Raw genomic sequence first — 21,053 nt, 5'->3', positions numbered from 1 at the left:
TTCTCATTTCCTGTTTCAGTAGCAATTAGCATACACCTCATGGTGGTGTCATTGATTTTTATAAAGTCAAGTGCAGAACTGTAGTTCATGTTAGTCTCAACCAAGGAATAGTTTTGCATCTTCTCATATCGGTGGTCCTTCCAGACTGTGTTGACTACAGACTCACGAAGCAGCAGCTTTCTGTTGCCCTTCAGACTTGCAGGTGGGGGTTGGCCAAGGACACTGACCCCAGCAGCTCCCTGACCCCAGGGACTCGAGAGTAGAGTGCCTTCCTGCAAAGGGAAACCGGCCCTCAGCGGTGGTCCCATCTTCGAGGTCTAGCAGAGCGTCTACACCTCTGCTTTTAAAACTCAGAGTACATCTTGGGGAGCAGAGGTCAGAAAGCATAGCCCTGCCTTTCTTTACACCCAGGCAGACACAGGGAGTCCCTGACATGGGACGTGGGTGCAGTCTCCTCAGGGCCCTTGCAGACTGACCCAGGCCATTCATTTCAGTCCGTGGAGATCAAATCACAGTAAGCGAGCACTGATGATCCATATGGGCAGTCCCTCCCGCAGATGCTAAGCCTCATGCCTGGAGGAAAGGATGGCGGAAACTCCTGGGTCTTTTTCCTGGCAGATGGGAAGGCGGGTAAAGACAGGTACAGGAGAACTGACAGGTGGAGAGGGAGTCCCTCAGCCTCCAGGTCTGAGCACAGGTGCAATGGTGATGCCAGCTGTCCTTCGCTTTTGCTGGCAAACATTACTGAGCACTTCGTCGTGCCAGGTTCTGTGCCAGGCTCTGACACAGCAGGGCAGAGTAGGCCTCTCCGCGAGGAAGGTGACGAGAGGAGCCAGCTACCTGGGATCTGAGAAGAGAGCATTCCTGGCAGAGGGCACAGCAAGGACAAAGGCTCTGAGACGAGACGCGACCTGGCGTGTCCACGGAGAGGAAGGGCCACGTGGCTGGAGCAGGAGGGCTGGGGGAAAGGTGGGGGGGCGGTTGGGGAAGTTAATGGGGCCAGTTCGGGGCTCTGGAGCGTAGTGAGGAGCTGGATTTTCTTTGGTTTTCCTTGTTCCCAGCGTGGCAGAGATAATGGCACTCAGAGGGGATGTGACAAACGCCATTTAGGCACATGGAGTCTGAAGTGATGGCGTGGACATGTCCGGACCCCCCGAGGGGCATTGAGCGGTTGGTGCCTGGGGTGGCAGTGCCTGCGGGGGAGCCAGGGCCAGACGTAGGGAGTGGGAAGGAGGGAGGAGCTGCACGTGGGACATGGAGAATCTGGCAGCGCTGTGTCTCTGGAGCCCAAGGGGAGCGTGGCCTCGGACAACAGCCTGGAGTGAGCACTGCGAGAAGACTCTGTGCGTGGAGCCCCTGTGAGCCGCTGCAGTGGAGGGCTGGGGGAGTCATGGATGGAGGGATGGAGAGCCCCCAGGCACCGACCTCCGACACAGCTGGATCCCAGGGCCCAGGGAGGCCACCAGGAGCTCTCATCGCCCTGCTCCTGCCTGCTTCCTCCTCAGGCCGCCCCTACAGGCAGTGAGGTGGCCACAGGCAGCGCCACTCCATCCACCCTCAGCAGCTCCAGTTCTCGGAGAGCCCCTCTCTGCCCTGGTTCCTTCATGAGCCCAGCTTGCAAGGACGCTGTGGGCATTTGCTTAATCTGAATAGCCTGCAGGTGGGGGTCCCCAGGGGAAAATCAGGATGTTGTTCCCAGAGAATTCTGGGGAAGAGGAGTTTGAGGCAGCAAAACAGTAAGTGGGCAGAGGAGGCAGGTGGCAGGGGATGGAGTGGCAATGGGCGCAGCCGCTGCAGTGGGTAGAAGGCCTCCCTCTGCCTTCAGGGCCGAGATTTACGCTTGTCTGCAGGCTGAGAGGGCAGCGCTGGGGAAGGAGTGATTGAAGATTCTGGAGGGAAGTGATAATTGATGGAGCCGGGCCCCCTAGGAGACAGGTAGAAAATGGAATGCAGGGCAGGGCACCAAGGAAAGGAGAAAAGGCAGAATGTCGGGCCAGCTGCTATTTTTCCAGAGTGACACCCTCCGATGGCATTTAGCCGCGGCATGGCCCCGAGGACGGCCCTTGCTCCACATGCACTCAGGGCCCTTAGGTTCTGCGAGGGGAGCGGGGCCTCCAGACACCAGCCCTGGGCACGGCTGCAGCTCCTGGAGCCAGTTAGGCCGTGTGTGGAAGTAAACTCCTTGCCGTGCTATGCACCTGGGCCGTTTCAGCATTTTTCTGATTATAAAAATACTACATGTAGGGAACTCAGAAGATAAGGGGACAAGAAAATAAAAGCCCTTCCTACCCCCACCCCGAAAGATCATACTAGCACGTCGGTGCAAGCTGCCCGCGCTAGGCTGGGCGCCTCGAAAATGGCACAGCGGCTCTTTCCATTTTACTTCTTTCCCGAGCCTTTTGCCTGTCACCAGCAGTTAGAAAACTCCGTGCACGTCACGTGACTGGTAGCCTGAGGCGCAGGCCCCTGGGTGGCTGACGCTGCGGCCACCGGTGCAGGGGCTTCGCTCTGGCTGTGTGAGGTTCTGAAGTGGGAAAACTTCCAGCAAAGGCTCCGACACAACCATCTAGGCCTCACTTGATGTGCAAGAGGTTACATGCTTAGGATTTCGGTGCAGATTGAAAAGTATTTTGCTTTTTGTAAAACAGCTAGGCCCCAAACTTGAGTAACCAGAAACAGCTTTCTACCAGCTGAATGTGTGTGACAGGAGGCTGTGCTCTGTTGGGTATTAGCAGTCCTGCCCACCGGCCATACCAGGGGGGTCAGTGGGCATTGAGACAGCCAACAGCAGCCTCACTGCTTTCTAGAATGTTCTCCTGAGGGCAGCTCCACCCAGCCGAGAGCTACTGGATGAGACACTACGGGTCCCACCCCCACACCTGTCACTAACGGGCTTCCCCCTCCTGTGCCCTTTCTTCAGGAGATGCCGGGAGCACCAGGCCGCCACCGCGGCCCCAGTGGCGCAGCGAGCAGGAGCACACGCTGCACGAGTCCTGGAGCTCCCTCAGCGCCTTTGACCGCTCCCACCGAGGGCGCATCTCCAACATGGAGGTGCAGGGGGACATCCTGGACGAGTTCCTGCAGCAGCAGAGGAGCGGCCGGCAGGGCGCCCAGCCAACCCCCTGCAGGGAGCAGCCGGAGGCCCGGGCGGGGCCGGACAACTGCAGAGACTCAGGCGACCCCAGCGACTTCAGAATCCCCGTCTTGCCTTACGGGCGGCACTTGGTCATTGACATCAAGTCCACGTGGGGGGACCGGCACTACGTGGGCCTGAACGGAATAGAAATATTCAGCTCCAAGGGGGAGCCCGTGCAAATCGCGAGCATCCAGGCGGACCCCCCTGACATCAACATTTTACCCGCCTACGGGAAGGACCCCCGGGTGGTCGGCAACCTCATCGACGGGGTGAACAGGACGCAGGACGACATGCACGTCTGGCTGGCCCCCTTCACGCCGGGCAAGTCCCACTCCGTCTCCATCGACTTCTCGCACCCTTGCCACGTCGCCCTGATCAGGATTTGGAATTACAACAAATCTCGGATACACTCCTTCCGAGGCGTGAGGGACGTTGAGATCCTGTTAGACGCACAGTGCATCTTTCACGGAGAGATCGCCAAGGCCTCCGGGACCCTGACGGGAGGTACTGTATGTCTGTAAGGATGTTCCACAGCCCTACCTGCTGCTCGCTGGGGCTCTGAGGGAAAACCAAACCCACCGCCTGTCAGTGGTCTCTCCCCTCCTAGGCCTGGCCCCTCTCTCCGCCTTTGCAAGCGCTGACCTCATTAAACTTCTGGGCTGGGGACGGGACTGAGCCCGAAAGGGGGACCCTCTTGCGAGGCGCTGACTGAGGGAGCCTCTCAGGAGAACCCAGTGCAGGGAGGGGTGAGGACGTGGAGGGGGAGCTGAGCAAGTGGCATCAGGGGAAGCCATTGCAGCCTGACCAGGGCAGCCTGGAGCATGCACTGCAGGGTCTGTGCTGCCTGGGGCGGGCGGTGGGGGTTGGAGCCCTGCAGGCTCCCCGCTGGGGCCTGACGCCCATGTCCTTCCAGCCAGCGGAACTCGGGCCCTCCCCTTGGGGGGGTCAGCGGGGATCCGTGAGCATCCACAGCATCTGCTCCGGTGCCCACCCACCCGTGGTATCTCAGTGACTCTCCTCAGATAGGTCCCTTCGTTACCTCGGTGGCCTGCGTGGTTCTCACGGAACATCGATCCCTTTGCCGATGTGAAGAATGGAGAACTGTCCGTGGCTCGGGGTTTATAGCTCAGAGCTGATGGGTCTGGGCCCTGGCCCACAGCGCAGTGGGATTTGGGAGCGTTGACCCTTGTCTTCCTGCTAACCCTTCAGCCCCAGAGCACTTTGGAGACACAATCTTATTCACAACCGACGACGACATCCTCGAGGCCATATTCCGCTCGGATGAGACGTTTGACGTGGACACGGGGGGCCCGTGCAGCCTGCCGTGCGAGGAGCCGCTGAGGAGGCCCAGCACCGCGGACGGCGACTCGGAGGAGCGGCCCTACACCCAGGCCGGCCTGTGGGCCCAGGTAGGACGGCGGGGGCGGGCGGGCGCCGGAGAGGTTTCCCACGGGAGAATGAAGATGGATCTCTCTGCGCAGCTGGTGCTGCCGTTTTGACATTTCCCATTTCTCCACTTCGTCTTCGGTCCTGGGTGTCATCTTTCATTCTCTAATGATTTTTATTTTATTTATTTATTTTCCCACCAAAGTAAAGGAAGTATTCAGATTTTAATCAAAGCTGGGAGAAATCCATGCTGTGTCCCCTCTGTCCTCCAAGGTCTTCGGGAACTTCCTGCTCGAGGTTGTGTTTTGATCTCTCGGTTGTTTTTGATGGGAGGACTGAAAATGCCTTCAATAGGCAGACCTAGAATTAAAATAATGACAATCCGGCGATTGTTTCTCGTTTGCGAATTGGGAGCTGACACCGCTGGCATGGAGACCAAGGTTCAGCCCGGCTCAGGGTCACGCCAGGGTGCGTAGCAGGAGTGACAAAGTTAGAGCTTCAACACAGGACTCCAAAGTCTGCTTTTAACAGTGAACATTTTTTAATGAAAGATGACCTTCGGGGCCAGGGCCAGGCCAATGAGGAGCGGCACTGGAGGGAAGACACCAGGTGTCAGGCTGTCCTCGAGGCCCCGCAGTCGGACGGGGGGAGGGGAACGCCCAGGCGCAGAGCACGGTCCGGCCACCGCAGGGCAGGACCACGCAGTGGGCGGCGCACCGTCTGTTGGCGCCGTGGTTCAGGGCGTGAGCCTCCGCCAGACCAGACCGCCAGCTCGTGGCGACGCTTGTTCTGATTTTCTCAAATGAAGCCAGACTTCTGGACTTTAATGCAAAACTATCCCAATTTAAAAATGTTAGCAAGTGATCCAAAATGTCTTCAAACCTTCGTGGGCCAGGAAGCGCATCTGCTGTCTGGATGTGGTCCGTGGGTCCAGCTGGGAGTTGACCTTGAGGCCTTTCGTGTGCCCAGTGGTTTCCCAGCGTGGAAACCCAGCCGTGAGGGGCAGGGAGGGACGCTCTCGTCTTAGAGGAAAACCTGAGCTCATGGGGGGAGGGGGTATCAACATCGGGGTCACACCCTAGAGAGTGTTAAGGTCAGTGCATCCCCGGCGGTCATCCTAGGAGGAGTCAGGGTGCCAGGGAGGACAAGAGGAGGCACATGGGCACCAGGGCGGTGACTTCCCTGGTGGCCCGAGGCTGGCTGGGTCAGGGGTGCTCCTCACAGGCCTTCCCCACCCTCCTCCTAGTGGCCGGACGGGGCCTGAGGGGCTGTTGCTAGGGGCAGGGCCTGGCGCTCCTCAGGTGGCCCTTGGGGCTGGAACACCACGATCACCCGAACTCAGAGCTTCTGCAGGACTTAGAGGGTCCTGGGCCTGTTCATGTTACCAGTCAGGCGCCTCCACCGAGACAGAAAACACAAAAAGGACACAGGGATTTCCCGGGGGCATGAGGTGGGCAGCAGCAGCTGCACACGTTGCCAGCCAGCCCTGTGGGTCACCTCTTGCCTCTGCTTCTCCCCTAACCGGGGTGTAGGTCCCGGAAGTGGAGCTGCCATGCAGTGCCCCTGTGTCCGAAGTCACCACCCCGGAACCGGGCGTCTACCACGGGATCTGTGAGTACCCTGTCCTGGGCAGTGCCAGGGGAGGGGGGCCTTCGGGGGTCAGCGCCCTGGTCCCTGGGACAGGTCTGCATAGATGTGGGCTGTGTGGCCAGCGGGGGCAAAGACACCTGCTTGCTCCTGGCGCCTGGTGGGCAGCAGCCAGTTCTTCTGAGAAGTCGGAAATTTGGATTTTTATGTGAAATCTTCAGCTTCTTAAACGTTGGTGACTAATTTTATAATATTTTCAAACAACTAATGAGCCAAACACAACACGTGTATCGGCCAGCTGGCTGCCGGTTGGTGGCCTCTGAGCAAATCCCATCTGGGCTTCACTGTCTTTTCTCTCGTCTTTTCCCATGTGACCCTGCAGCCACGCTCCTCCTCCATGCACGCGCAGGCCAGCCCTCTGCCTGCATCCTGGATCTTCAGGCCAGAGGTGGCCGCTGACTCCACGCGCCTCCCTCCTGGTCCCTGTTAATGAGACTCACGGCTCACCTGCTTCTTGCATCGCACCTGCTCTTTCTTGCCCCCTGAGCACTCATCCCTTCCAGCTAACGTCTGTCACACTCCCTCTGCCGCCTCCCCCGTCATCTCTAGAACAAAGCTGGACATCTAGGTTCAGCCGGTCCTCCTCCCCATACCCGTCTCTGAGCCCCACCTGTCCCCTGTCCTGTCCCCTATCCAAGCTGTGCCCTCTGCTCAGCGTGCCCTCCCTCTCCATCTCTGTCTGTGGACTGCAACTGGGTTTCCAGGAAGAAGACTCTGGGGAGGAGGGGACTGGGGTGTGTTCCTGGGGAGGACAGGAAGCAGGACGGGGCAGAGGGAGAAGCTGGGCCTCGTACTCACATGGAGTACTCACATGAAGCTGTGGCAGCCCTGCATTGTCCTGAGCTGAGGGGACAAGGCCTTACACGCCTAAACCAACATGTCACTGGACATGGGCTGCCTGGGGAGGGACAAGGCCAAGGGTAGCCATAAGTGGGGGGACTCAGCTGTGGGTGTCGGAGGTAAGCACTCCCAGAATTACTCTCCTCAGCCCGGCATGGATCACATGCCCAAACACCTTTAACCAATCACTGGCTCCCCGCGGGGAGGGAGGTGTGAGATGGAAACCAGGCACGGCCCGGCCTGGCTCAGGGCGTCCCTGGAGCCGTGCTGAGGCCAGCCACCCGCACTGCTCCAGAGGCGGTCAGAGTGCAGTGAGGAGAAGAGTGAAGGAGCGGCCTCTGTCCCCCATCTGGTGATCTCCCCAAAGATGCGTCTGTAAATGTCCTTCCCACTGAGCCAGCGCCTGACCTTTCTCAGAACCGTGATCTCAGTGCCATTGGGAGCCTGAAGTGGGCTCCGAGGCCTTTTTGCTGCAGGAAACTGCAACCTCAGAGGCAGGAGAGCCCCTTGGCCAGCCCCCTCTGCACGCTCGGGCCCTGATGTCTGTCTCCCGCCTCTGAGCCTTTGGCTTTCCCGCATGCTGGCCACAATCCTGACCCCCCGAACCAGCCAGTGCATACTGGCTTGGTACATACAGCCAGTCCTGTTCATGTTTTTGTTGTTGTTAATCCTCACATGAGGATATTTTTTTCCAGTGCTTTTCAGAGAGTGTGGAAGGGAAGAAGAGGAGGAGAAAGAGAAAGAAACATTGATGTGAGAGAAACACATCAACTGGTTGCCTCCCACACTCACCCAGACCAGTGGCAGGGAGTGAATCTGCAACCAAGATATGTGCCCTTGATTGGGAATCGAACTCTAGACCCTTCGGTGCTTGGGCCGATGCTCTAACCATTGAGCCACTGGCCAGGCTCCTGTTAATAACTTTGAAAAGGGATGTACAATTTGCAAACCTGCAGATGACAGGCATTTTGGACATTTTGCAAATGTCAGAAGTGATGTATAGGAAAGGAGTTGAGAAAGTTGAAACACGGATGAGAAATAACAAAATTAATTTCCTTGTATCTAAATACTGTTGGGCACACCAAAGGAAAATGAATGCAGAGCATGGATGTGAGCTCCGGCAGGCGAGCAGTCCCCAATCCGATGGCTTCACAGAGCCTCTTCCAGGCAAAGGAAGGGCGAGCTGGGATGTGCGTTCCAGAGAGAGCAGCATGAGCAGTGGCCCTGACGGGAGAGAGGAGTAAAGGGACAGGATGCCATCTTAGTGGGGCCAGGAACCCCTGGTGCAAGAGGAGGTTAGAGAAATAGAAGCCAGGTGGGCAAGCCTGTTGGCCAAGCATCATGGGAAGTCACTCCAGGCTGTTAAATGTCAAGTGGGGGGACTGGATTGAGGGGTAGAGAAAGGACCCAGACTGCACAGGTTTAAATAGCACTGGCCCATCCACCCAGCAAATGCCAATCAGCAGTGTCCCTGCCGCAGGCCTCCTGAGGGTTTCCCAGTTGGCCCATCAGGCGCTAAAGACCATTCCTTTCCTCTCATGTACCTTTCCTTCCTGTTGCAGGCCTCCAGCTGAATTTCACTGCCTCCTGGGGGGACCTGCACTACCTGGGCCTCACGGGCTTAGAAGTGGTGGGCAAGGATGGCCAGGCCCTGCCCATCAGCCTGCACCAGATCTCCGCCTGCCCCAGGGACCTCAATGACCTCCCGGAGTACACGGATGACTCCCGCACCCTGGACAAGTAGGTGTCTGCAGGAAGCTTACTCATGGCAGCAGGACCGGGGCCTGTCCTGCATCTTAGACTTGAGATTCAAACGTCAGACAGCAACCCCCAGCCACCCCAAGGTCTGTGGTCACCTTGTCTTAGAGTTAAGGAACCCAGGCTCAGAAAGGGAGGGCGCCCCCAGGACCGCACAGCTGGAGCACAGGCTGGGTCAGAGCTGTGCTCTGTTCTCTCCACCGGACAGTGGCTGCTCAGGGAGCTTTTGCAGGGATGGCCCTGCCTTTCCTCTGAGCAACCTTGCCTCTCAGGGGAAAGCTGTCCCTCCCGCACTCTCCTCTCACTGCAGGTCTCATAAGCCAGTTTGGGTCTATCAGTCAGAGGGCAGCCTGAAATACAGCCTTGATCCATGGGGCCCATAACCCGCCAGGAGCACTGTCCCCTCAGGGCAGCGGCCCTTTCTGGCCCTGCGAACAGAGGAGTCCAGGAGTCAGAGGGATGAGAGTTCAAATCCTGGCTCTGCCCCTTGCCAGCTAGTAAGTTTCTTAGCCTCTTCAATAACAATAGAAATAATTACTGAAATTATAGTTGCCATGTTTTTTAGCCATTGTTAAATGCGAGGTGCTAAGCAGGTTACAGATATCCATCCATTACTAATATGACAGGTTACCCCTGGGAACTGAGGGAGAGAAGGGTTAAAAACTGGCCGAAGGTCACTCAGGCCAGCCGAGTAGCCGAGTCATGATCAGGTGCAGGTGTGGGGGAGCCATGCCCATGCACTGAAGCACTGACCGACCCTGTCCTCCCTGCCTGGCTTCCTTATAGGACAGGGACCTGGCGGAGGGCACCGCCGCACCCCTTCCTGGCCCCGTGTTTCCTGTAAAACGTCCTTTAGATCCAGAGGCCTGATCAGTCGGAGGTTGGATGGTTGGCTGTGGATGTCGTTGTTTATTCCCTTCAGGGGTGGCGGCCACAGCTCAGTGGCTTGGTCCATTAATTTATTAGGGTTGCAAACTGGTGATACACTGATGCAATCATTCTTTTTTCATCAATAAAGAGAAATTTTTCCTCAATTATTTGTTTACTCTGAGGTATAAGTCAAACAGGAAAGGCAGTCAAAATGTTTGATTCCTTCCTTTTATTTCTTAGTTTTCAAAAAACAAACAAACAAACAAAAAAAACACAAGTTACTTCTCTAGCATCCTTTAATATATTTGGCTATTTGTTCTTATTTATTTTTTGTTAATCCTCACTCAAGGATATTTTTCCATTGATTTTTAGAAGGAGTAGAAGGGAGAAATGGAGGGAGGAAAGAGAGGGAGGAAGAGAGAGAGAGAGACATTGATGTGAGAGAGACACATTGATTGGTTGCCTCCCCCACGCTCTTTGACTGGGGCCTGGGATCGAACCTGCAACCCAGGTACATGTCCTTGACCTGGAATCGAACCTGAGCCTTTGGTGCTCAGTCCAACCCCCTAACCATTGAACCACATTGTCCAGGGCACATTTGGTTATTTTGGTTATCATAATCATAAATTTAAATGTCCTGCTTTGGAAGGGTTTCAATCTGTTGTAGTTTTTATCCTACTAATGCTCGACTGGATGCTCTTAGACCTGGGGCCATTTGGATATTTATAACGTCATTCGCGGGCCATAGAAAATTATCAACATAAAAATTAGCCTGCTATCTGCGGTCAAACATTTAACTAACTCATCCTGATGCCGTGACAGGGCCAGACCACCCCTGTCTTAGACATTGGCAGTTCCTGGATCCTTTTTATTTTCTTTCTTTTTTTTTTTTTAATATATGTTATTGATATCAGAAATTAAGGGGGGGGGAAGAGAGAGAGAGAGAGGGGGGGGGAGGGAGGGAGGGGGGGAGGGAGGGAGGGAGGGAGAGAGAGAGAGGGAGAGAAAGAAACATCAATGATAGAAAGATTCATTGATCAGCTGCCTCCTGCACGCCCCACACTAGAGATTGAGCCTGCAACCCGGGCATGCGCCCTGACAGGGAATTGATCCGTGATCTCCTGGTTCATAGGTGGATGCTCAAGCACTGAGCCATGCCGGCTGGGCTTCTGGATCCTTTTTAAAACAATGGTCTCTGGCAACTTCCCTGCTTTCTGACATAACGGGTCATTCCAGGCTCATTTTATATATTTCTTTTTAAAAATTCTTTTACGATATAAGTTTCAGGTGTGCTCATCTTGTATATTTCTTGTCCCAGACATGGTCTCAGCCACTTGTCCACAAAGCCCTGGCTCCTTTAGTGGGAAATGGTGTTTAGAGACCATAACCTGGCCTCTAGGGATGCCCACGGCTACTGGGTTGGTCACTGATTCAAGGCTGTTTGGTGTGCGGAGCTGGGAAGGGCCAGTGGGTATCCTTGAGTGTCTATGGCCCTCCCACACCCATCAGTTGTGAACGTGTCAGCAGTTCCCTCTCCTCTCAGAAGCGGACAGCAGTCTTGCTCTGGAGGCAGCCACAGGCCTAGGACAGAGAGGGAATTGCTTTGGGAAGGAAATAGAAGGTTCTCTGGTGTAGTCCTCAGTCAGCTTGACTCCACACCCCCCACTGTTAACTCGCTGAATTTCCCTGGTTTAAGATGCCAGCCGTTGTAAGACACATCATCCATCAATTTAATAACCGCCTTTTAGAGAAAAAGCAAAGAACGTTACCTCCTTGGGTGAACGCTTTGACTATGAGACTCATTCCAAATCTAAAATTTTTAAATGTAGAAAAGGAAAAGAATAAGTTTATTTTAAAGGATAGGAAGCAGCCCTGGATGGTGGCTCAGTTGATTGAAGCATCGTCTCACACACCAGAAGCTGTGGGTTCTGTGCCCTGGCAGGGCACATCCCTATGCTGCAGGTTTGGTTGTTGGGTTCTTGGTTGGGGCCCATGTGGGAAGGTAGTGGACTGATGCTTCTCTCTCCTCCTTCCCCTTCCTCTGAAAATCAGGAAGCATGTGCTCAGGCGAGGAAAAGACAATACAGTACAACTCAGGGCAGGACAGAGCTTCAGAGTCACCGGAGAGTGAGGAAGGGCCCTGTGCCCAGGCCTCTCGGCGGCAGTGCCAGCCGGGGCCAGAGCCACAGGCGGAGGGCGGGGCCTGGTGTCCAGGGAAGTCGGGCAGGACAGTCTTGGGTTCAAACACGGGCAGAGCTGAGGAGGGTGAGGCAGGATGTTGGAGCAGGAGAAGCGGAAACTGGCCCGGACGGAGCAACTGAGCAAGATGACAAGTTCAGAGCAGCGGCTCCCCGAGATGCCCATGCAGCGGGGTTACAGCTCCCCGAGACACCTGCCCCCATGCTTGTCCCACCCCGGAGCTGCCAGGTTCACGCCGGGCTCCCGTGTCCCTCCCAGCACAACAAAGAAGGGACAGATGCTTTCAAACGCACGAGTCCATGCAGCCTTCACAGGGGAAACGGTCTGCTCCGCCCCTTCGCGCAGTCTCCCCCGGTCCTGGTCCTGGCACCCGCAGCCCGCCTCTCCCCTGTGGCTGCACCCCCACCCCCACCCCCACCCCGGGGGTGGGCACTGGACAACCAAACAGGTTTACTTACCCTCCCCCCCGCTCTGCGGCCCAGCTCTCTTTCCCAATGTAAACAGTGGGGCTCTCAGGAATGTCCTGTGCAGACGGCCGTTCCAGCAGGTGGACTACATGTTCCCCGGGAGAAACCTAGAAATGGGACCGCTGGTTCGAGGGGCTGGAAAATGGCACATCTGCCCCCTTTTAAGAAACTCGGATGATGGCTTCACTGCCCCTTAAATGGCACACACCATTACTGTCTTCCTGTTCTCCTTTGTCTCAGTTCACAGTGGGGAGGGGGCCCCTCGCTGTTGGTTAATGAGACTCACATCCCTGAATCCTCTCCGGCCAGCCAGGCTCCGGCAGGCAGGGGTGCAGAGGGCGGTGAGGGGGTGTGACCCCGCGCCCTCTGCCGCGTGCAGGTTAATTGACGGAGCCAACATCACGATGGAGGATGAGCACATGTGGCTGATCCCCTTCTCGCCGGGGCTGGACCACGTGGTCACGATCCGCTTCGACAGAGCGGAGAGCATCGCCGGCCTGCGCTTCTGGAACTACAATAAATCTCCCGAGGACACCTACCGCGGGGTAAGGGGGCAGGGGCCGCTCGGCCGCCGTCACGGCAACGGCGCCTCCATGAATGGCTGGCGTGGCTGCCGGAGAGGAGCATAAATCTTCCAGAACTTTCCAAAGGCCATGGGGGTTTCAGCTGGGAGAGCAGGCCGTGGTCTCCTCCTGCAGACGGCAGAGGCAGCCTGAGGAGCCTGGCGGACTCGGGGGACTGGCGCCTAGTCTGTCCTGGGGGCTCGGGGGGCCTCGGGCCCAGCCCTCGGGGGTGGTCAGTGTGCCCTGTCCCTGGGCGCTGTGGGCAGGCCGGGTAAGGGCTTCTCAGGAACTCCTCATGCCATTGGCCGCTCGCCCTGGCGCTGGAGGCAGGTCTGTTCCCTTGTCCGTCAGGAAATGAGGTTCAGAAAGTCCAGTCACTCATCCAGGGTTCTGAGCACAGTGCACGCCCCCTTTTTAAAAAGGAAAAAAGAAATTGTGGGCCCCCCCCCCCCAAACCAATTGGATGGCTACCCCCAGGGCACCTGGCTGTGGGCCATTGGCGGTGGTTAGAGCCAGGCCTGGGCTCCTGGTGCCGAAGCTTCGATCACTCCGGTCCTTGGGCAGATGCTTGGCCTCTCTGAACTCTAGTGACCTTAGCTAAGATGAGGTGATTACCACCGCCCCTCCCCACCACCACCCAGCAGGGAACACCAGGGGCCTGGGGCAGCCAGGGCCGCTTCCTGGAGGAGATGGTGGCCCCGGCAGAGGACAGGGATGACTGGGCCTCTGCTTGGCTCTCTTGCCAGCTTCGCTTTCGGGGGCCTTCTCCACGGGCACACCTGGCAGTGCCAGGCTTTGCAAGCACCAAGCCCAGCAAAAGACAGGCCTCTCTCGAGGCGCCAGCTAACCCAGGGCTGGTGCTGGCTGCTCCTGCGCTCTCAGGCTGAACCAGCCCAGGCAGGGGTGCGATGCGCAGTTTGCAGGCCAGGGCCCAGGGCCCGCCCGGAGCAGGTGGGAATTAGGTTTGAAGGAAGCAGAGGGGACAGGGGGACAGCTTTTGGGCCCTCAGATCCTGCCTTCTCAGGTTTTTGTGCCTGTGACTAACCGACTGCACACGGGGCTCCCTCATGCTGACGGACAAAGGGCTCCAGGAGCCAGGCGTCCCCTCTGCGCGAGGGGCCCGGGTGTCCCCCTCTGCGCGAGGGGCCCGGGCGTCCCCCGGAGCTCCAGTGCTCCCGGGAAAGTTCCACCAGTTTGGTCAGCAGCTGGTCCCAATAGCTAACCATGAGGGTGGGGTGAGGTGCCACGGAGCATGATGCCAAAACGTGTGGTTGGAGGGCGGTGCTGGCTTGTCATCCCCTCTGCTCCCTCAGAGCTGAGCCGCCTCACACCCGGCCATCCGGGCTTAGATTTACTGCGAGGTCCCGGCCACCTGGCTGGCAACATCTGGCCTGGAGCAGGGGGAGCCTGTGGCCCAAATCCAGTGGATTCCGCATGCGCTTAGTAAGCACCTGCTGTGTGCCAGACCCTGGGGCAGAGGGAGAGATGGTCCAGCTGGGGGCTCTGCCACCAAAGCGGACCCACGAACCACCAAGGACACTGGCCTAGGACAGCCAGGGGCCCGTGGGGAGGTGTGTGCATGTGCCAGGTGTGTCCCGTCCTGGGTACTTTACATAAGTGAACTCATTACTGGGTACTTTACATAAGTGAACCATTTAACAGATAAGGACATCGAGGTGGATGTCAGAGCACCTCAGGCCACGGTGACGGCCCCTGCCTGCCCAGCGCCCAGCACAGCGGGCACAGAGGGGATGCACTGGAGAGGGGACTGGCCTGGGAGGCAGCTCTCCCGGCGGGCTGAGTCACACACAGCTCCAGCAGCAGCTGGGGGGAAGGCACACGCTGCCCCTCGCCGGCCCCTGCAGCACGGCCTCCTTTGTGCCCCAGGCCAAGATCGCCCACGTCTCCCTGGACAGCCTGAGCGTCTCCCCGCCCGAGGGCTTTCTCATCCGGAAGGGGCCCGGCAACTGCCACTTTGATTTTGCTCAAGAAATCCTCTTTGTGGACTACCTGCAGGCTCGGCTGCTGCCCCAGCCGCCCCGGAGGTGAGGAGACGCACACCCCCCTCCGCCCGCCGCTCACCCCTCTTCTCCCGCCGCTCACCCCCTTCCGCCCCGCCCCCCCCCCCCCCCCGCACACCCCTCTCCGCCCGCCGCTCACCCTCCCTCCACCCCCCCCCCCGCACAGCCCCCTCCGCCCGCCGCGCACCCCCCTCCTCCCGCCGCTCACCCTCCCTCCACACCCCCCCCCGCACACCCCTACCGCCTGCCGCTCACCCTCCCTCCACCCCCCGCACACCCCCTCCGCCCGCCGCTCACCCTCCTCCTCCCGCCGCTCACCCCCCCTCGCCCCCCCCCGCACACCCCTCTCCGCCCGCCCCTCACCCCCTCCGCCCACCGCCCACCGCTGCTCACCCCTCCGCCCGCCGCTCACCCTCCTCCACCCCCCCCCCCCGCACAGCCCCCTCCGCCCGCCGCTAACCCTCCCTCCACCCCCCCCCGCACAGCCCCCTCCGCCCGCCGCGCACCCCCTCCTCCCGCCGCTCACCCTCCCTCCACACCCCCCCCCGCACACCCTACCGCCTGCCGCTCACCCTCCCTCCACCCCCCGCACACCCCCTCCGCCCGCCGCTCACCCTCCTCCTCCCGCCGCTCACCCCCCCTCGCCCCCCCCCGCACACCCCTCTCCGCCCGCCCCTCACCCCCTCCGCCCACCGCCCACCGCTGCTCACCCCTCCGCCCGCCGCTCACCCTCCCTCCACCCCCCCCCCCCCCGCACACCCCCTTCCGCCCGCCGCGCGGGCTCTGCCGCTCTGAAGTGTCCGCCTGCAGCGGTTGGAAACGGTGATCAAACGCGTTGCTTTCAGCTTGGCTGTTTCTGAAGCTCAGCCAGGCCTCTCCCGGCAGCCTGTGGGACGCACCCACCTGGTCTGGTGTTTGGGTTTCTCACAGGCCAGGGTGCTGGAGCTTTTAAATGCTCCTCAGGCTTCCAGCTGGGAAAAGAGCATCTAGCCGCCTGGCTGCAGAATGCCGCGGGCCGGTTCAGGGAGGGCCTCCCTCCCGGCCTCTCAGCTCCTGACTTAGATTCAGAGAAAACAGTGCCTCGTGTTTCATGGATGCCCTGGGATTTCTTGGCCCCGTTCTCAGCTGCATTAACTTCATAGCCATTTGTAAATGCCACGTTAAGGCCACTCACTCAAACCCCCTGATGTTCCCATGCCGGGGGCCAGGTTCTCCAAACAAATTGAGTTTCCCTCCACGGTGGCTGGGACCACCTCTTGGGCCAGTCACTGGGAACAGTCGTAATGATAACATTGCCCTTGGAATGGAGGGAAGCCAGGCCGGCAGAGCGCACTGGCTGAGACCAGGGAGAGGGCCCGGTGGGAGGAGCATGGAGGAGGAGAGGGCTGTCCCTCCAGAGCACCTGCTCTGTGCCTCATGCTTCACATTCATTCGGGTAGGGACGATTCTGCCCATTTTACAGGTGTGGGAACTGAGGCCCAGCTAGTGAAGCCACTTGCTCAGGCTCAAGAAGCCCACCTTCTGGCCTCCCCTCCCCGCCCTGACCCCACTCTCCACTGCACCCCCCCCCAGCTGCTTCCTGTGGCAAACAGCACCCCCAGCCCCTTCTCACTCTTCCCACGGCTTCCTCCTCAGCTCAGTCACCGCCTTCCTGCCGGAGGCCGTCAGGTGCCTCGCTGAGCTCTCGGCACAGGGGCAGGCGGTGGGGGTTTAAGAGATCTCTGGAGCTGGACAGCCTCGGTCACAGCCCAGTTCTGCCTCCTGCCAGCTGTGCGGCTGAGCAGAGGAAGGAGGTCTCACCGCTCGGAGCTCCGCTCTCCTCATTCACCCGGGCTGTGAGTGCCAGCACTCGGGCGGTCTAAGGCATAGAAGGGGCCACGCCAGTCAAGCCGGGACCCGTGCTGGCTGTGCCTGAGCCTCCCCAGTAGAAGGGGAGCTCCATGCGAGCAGGAGCTTCGGCCGCCCCACCCCCCCTTCTGGAAGGCTACCACCATCCGTCTTCAGAGGCTGTGACTGGGAACAGCTGATCCGCCTTTCGAGCGCTTGTGTTCTGTCTTGTTTCCTTAGGCTGGACACAAAAAGCCTGGAGCGGGCGAGCATGGACTACGAGGCCCCGCTGATGCCCTGTGGCTGTATCCTTCCCCCTCCGCTCACCCTGGGCCTGTGCCAGGGGAGGGCATGCCCTCCTGGCCCATCCTCTTAAAGTTCCCCGCCCTCCTCCTCCTCCGGGCAGCCCGCACGCTTGAACGGGCGGGAGGGAACAGTTCTCTGTCCTTGGCACTCTGCAGCCAGGGAAACTGAGGCAGAGACAGTGTGAGGCCTGGCCAGTTTGTTCAGCACCATATAGTGAGTTTGTGACAAATGTGTCCCCACCCTTCCAGCTCCCTGGAGAGCACTGTCCCCTCCTGGGCCCGGAGAAAGGTTTTAATTCTCTCTCTCTCCCTCTCTCCCTCTCTCCCTCTCTCTCTCTCTCTCTCTCTCTCTCTCACACACACACACACATATCACACACACATCACACACACATCACACACACATCACACACACATCACACACATACCACACACATCACACACACATCACACACATCACACACATCACACACACACATATCACACACACATCACACACATCACACACACATCACACACATACCACACATACCACACACATCACACACACATCACACACACATCACACACATCACACACACATCACACACACATCACACATATCACACACATCACACACATATATCACACACACATCACACACACATCACACACACATCACACACATCACACACACATATCACACACATATCACACATATCACACACACATCACACACACATCACACACACATATCACACACATATCACACACATATCACACACATATCACACATATCACACATATCACACACACATCACACACATCACACACACATCACACACATCACACACACATCTCACACACATCACACACATCACACACACATATCACACACACATATCACACACATGTCACACACATCACACATCACACACACATATCACACACACATATCACACACGTCACACACACATCACACACACATCACACACACATCACACACACATCACACACACATCACACACATATCACACATATCACACAAATCACACACACATCACACACACATATCACACACATCACACACACATATCACACACACATCACACACACATATCTCACACACATCACACACACATCACACACACATCACACACATGTCACACACATCACACACACGTCACACACATGTCACACACGTCACACACACGTCACACACATGTCACACACATCACACACATCACACACACATCACACACATATCACACACACATCACACACATCACACACACATCACACACATATCACACAAATCACACACACATCACACACACATATCACACACATATCACACACACATCACACACATCACACACACATATCACACGCACACATCACACACACATCACACACATCACACATATCACACACATGTCACACACATGTCACACACATCACACACATATCACACACGTCACACATGTCACATACACGTCACACACATATCACACACATCACACACATATCACACATATCACACAAATCACACAAATCACACATCACACACACATATCACACACATCACACACATCACACACACATCACACACACACATATCTCACACACACATACACACTCACACACACAGTTCAGATGAAAGAATCAGATGCCATGTACAGTTTGCCAGGATTCCGTTTCAGTGAGAGAAAAATTCATTTTTTGCTCTTGTTCATCTGAACAAACCAAACATTATACCCCTGTGTCATTGTTTTCCTTTGATCTCAGGAAACCAAGACTGTTTCTCCTTAACAGCCCGCCCCAGTCATCTTTCAGTTTCAGCTCCTGACCAGCTGGGGTGACCCCTACTACATCGGCCTCACCGGCCTGGAGCTGTACGACGAGCGGGGAGAGAAGATCCCTCTGTCGGAAAACAGTATCCTTTCCGGGCAGGAGGGGCTCCGGCCCCGCTGCAGGGAGAGCCGAGGGGGGAGGAGCAGAAGACTGCGGAGGGAAATGGCGCTGTAGGGACCAGACCTGGGGATAAACGTGCAGTGGGCTCGGCTTACAGTCAGATGCTGACCGTGGGGGTGGGCAGAGCAGCGAGCAGCTCCGGCCATGCCTGACCAGGCCCCGCAGCTGAGTTCCACCGCACGGCGTCGGTGGTGGGGTTGGGAGGCCACCAGCTGCAGGCTCTTCGAGGCTCTGACAGGCCTGTAGGGAGCGACCTGTCACACTGCTCACCTCAGTGTGTCCCGAATGTATTGACCCTGGCACCCTGTGATCACGGAATGCCACACAAGGATTTGCCCGATGAGTTTTTAACTGTTTTAAATTAGTATTTTTGAAAAATTAGTTTTCACATGAAAACCCCAATCTTTAGCTTTTTTTGAGAAATTGGCAGTGCCAGGCCACAGTCATGAACAGTGAAGAGGGCTGGACACACATGTCTGCTACCCTTCCCCCCTCCCCCAAGCACGCCCTTCTAGTTGATCTCAGCCCTCAGTCCTTATTGTTATCTACCAGGCCCAAACCCAGTGTTAATACTTACTGAGGGCTCCTCTGTGCCAGGGCTTGCCGCATGGTGCCTCATGAGCCCTCACAACGATCTTGTGACGTTATTCCCATTTTACAGATGAGGAACTGAGACACAGAGAGGTTGAGTAACTTGCCCAGGGTAACACAGCCAGTGCGTGGTGGAGCTGGGAGTCTGATACCAGAGACCATGCTCTTGAGACTGAGCTGCCATGTCTCGCTGATGGAACCCGCCTGACCCCTCCGGGAAGCTGACACCCCACAGTGAGGGGCCGGCCAGGGCAGGTTGAACCCCAGAAGCTGCCTTGCATCCCTGGGGTCCCTGGGTTCCAGTGGCATCCTTTTCCGCCTTCCCTGGTGTCACCATCCTCCTCACCTGGAGTGAATGATTTTGCTGGTTTTGATCATTAGGTTCCATGGTTTTGCTGGGAGAGCTCACATCCGGGGTCCTTTGAGATCCTCGCATCAGTATTCTCATTTTATAGATGAGGAACCAGCCCAGAGGCGTCCGTGACTTGCCCAAGGCCTGGGGTCAGAAGGGCAGAGCCAGAGCTGGAAGCAGGTTCTCTGGCCCCCAGTCAGTGCCCATCAGGGAGCAGCAGCCACTGAGTCAGGCCCCCTCCAGCCTTCCAGCCTTGCATGGTCCTCACAACCCAAGGCAGAACCAGCCGCGACCCATTGCCCTGCAAGAGAAACCCTTCGCAATTTGCCCTTTCCTCTCCAGGTCGGCAGCCACGTGTCTTGTTCCTTCCTCTAGCAGTTGTTGAAACGGGGCTCCCATCCTCACCCAGCCCGCTCCCCTCACACTCTCGTTTCCCCGGAACCTGTCCGTCAGGCTGCTCTGCCTGCAGGCGGGTCCCCGAGCTCACAGTGTGCTGGAGGCTGGCTGCCGCGCGGGTGGCACGGGTCCAAGCACATTTCTTCACGTTATGGCAGCTTAGAGGCCTCCTCAGACATCGCCGCCTTCCCGGACAGCGTGAACTCCCTGGAGGGCGTGTGTGGGGACGTGCGGACCCCGGACAAGCTCATCGACCAAGTGAACGACACCAGTGACGGCCGGCACATGTGGCTGGCCCCCATCCTGCCTGGCCTGGTGGGTTCCCGAGGCTCTCGGCCTGGGGTGGATGGAGACTTCCTGTCCCCGGTCCCGGGGACACCTCTTCCTTCAGGCCAAGTTCACCTGCAGCAAGTCAGGATACAGGGAACCCGCAGGAGCCGGCTCTTCTGGCCAGCTTTCATTCTCTTTGCTGCTGGTGGGGGGGTCCTTTAAGGGACACGGGGAGATGAAGGACCACTTGGGACTCTGAAGCCAGGGCCCCAGTGCAGCTCCCTGTGGGCAACCTTCTCCGCTCCTCTTCTGCCTCTGCTGCTCTCTGGCCTCCTCCTCCCAGCTCCCTCCTCCCCACATTCACTCTTTCTGCTCCCTCCTTATGGCACCGGGCGCTTGTCCCCAATCATGCCCTCTCTCTGCCACCAAGGCTGCCTGGTCATCTCCAGCCAACTGACTCAGTTTCCCCAAC

The 21,053-nt window shown here is 57.7% G+C and overlaps 1 protein-coding gene across 6 annotated transcripts in view; it reads left to right on the top strand.

The window, feature by feature from the left end:
• Positions 1-21,053, top strand: part of LOC118704856 (katanin interacting protein) — a 187,453-nt gene that overhangs the window by 162,186 nt on the left and 4,214 nt on the right. For all 6 annotated transcript variants that reach the window (XM_045572527.1, XM_045572525.1, XM_045572526.1 and 3 more), the window contains 9 exons: positions 2,921-3,640; positions 4,346-4,545; positions 6,055-6,133; positions 8,572-8,749; positions 12,683-12,848; positions 14,754-14,911; positions 16,955-17,019; positions 18,824-18,934; positions 20,487-20,626. In XM_045572527.1, coding sequence (XP_045428483.1) covers positions 2,921-3,640; positions 4,346-4,545; positions 6,055-6,133; positions 8,572-8,749; positions 12,683-12,848; positions 14,754-14,911; positions 16,955-17,019; positions 18,824-18,934; positions 20,487-20,626 — 1,817 coding nt within the window. The remainder of the gene's footprint in view (positions 1-2,920; positions 3,641-4,345; positions 4,546-6,054; positions 6,134-8,571; positions 8,750-12,682; positions 12,849-14,753; positions 14,912-16,954; positions 17,020-18,823; positions 18,935-20,486; positions 20,627-21,053) is intronic.

The sequence above is a fragment of the Pipistrellus kuhlii genome, unplaced genomic scaffold (assembly GCF_014108245.1).
Source record: "Pipistrellus kuhlii isolate mPipKuh1 unplaced genomic scaffold, mPipKuh1.p scaffold_m20_p_48, whole genome shotgun sequence".
Taxonomy (NCBI): domain Eukaryota; kingdom Metazoa; phylum Chordata; class Mammalia; order Chiroptera; family Vespertilionidae; genus Pipistrellus; species Pipistrellus kuhlii.
This window is presented reverse-complemented; position numbering and strand designations above follow the sequence as displayed.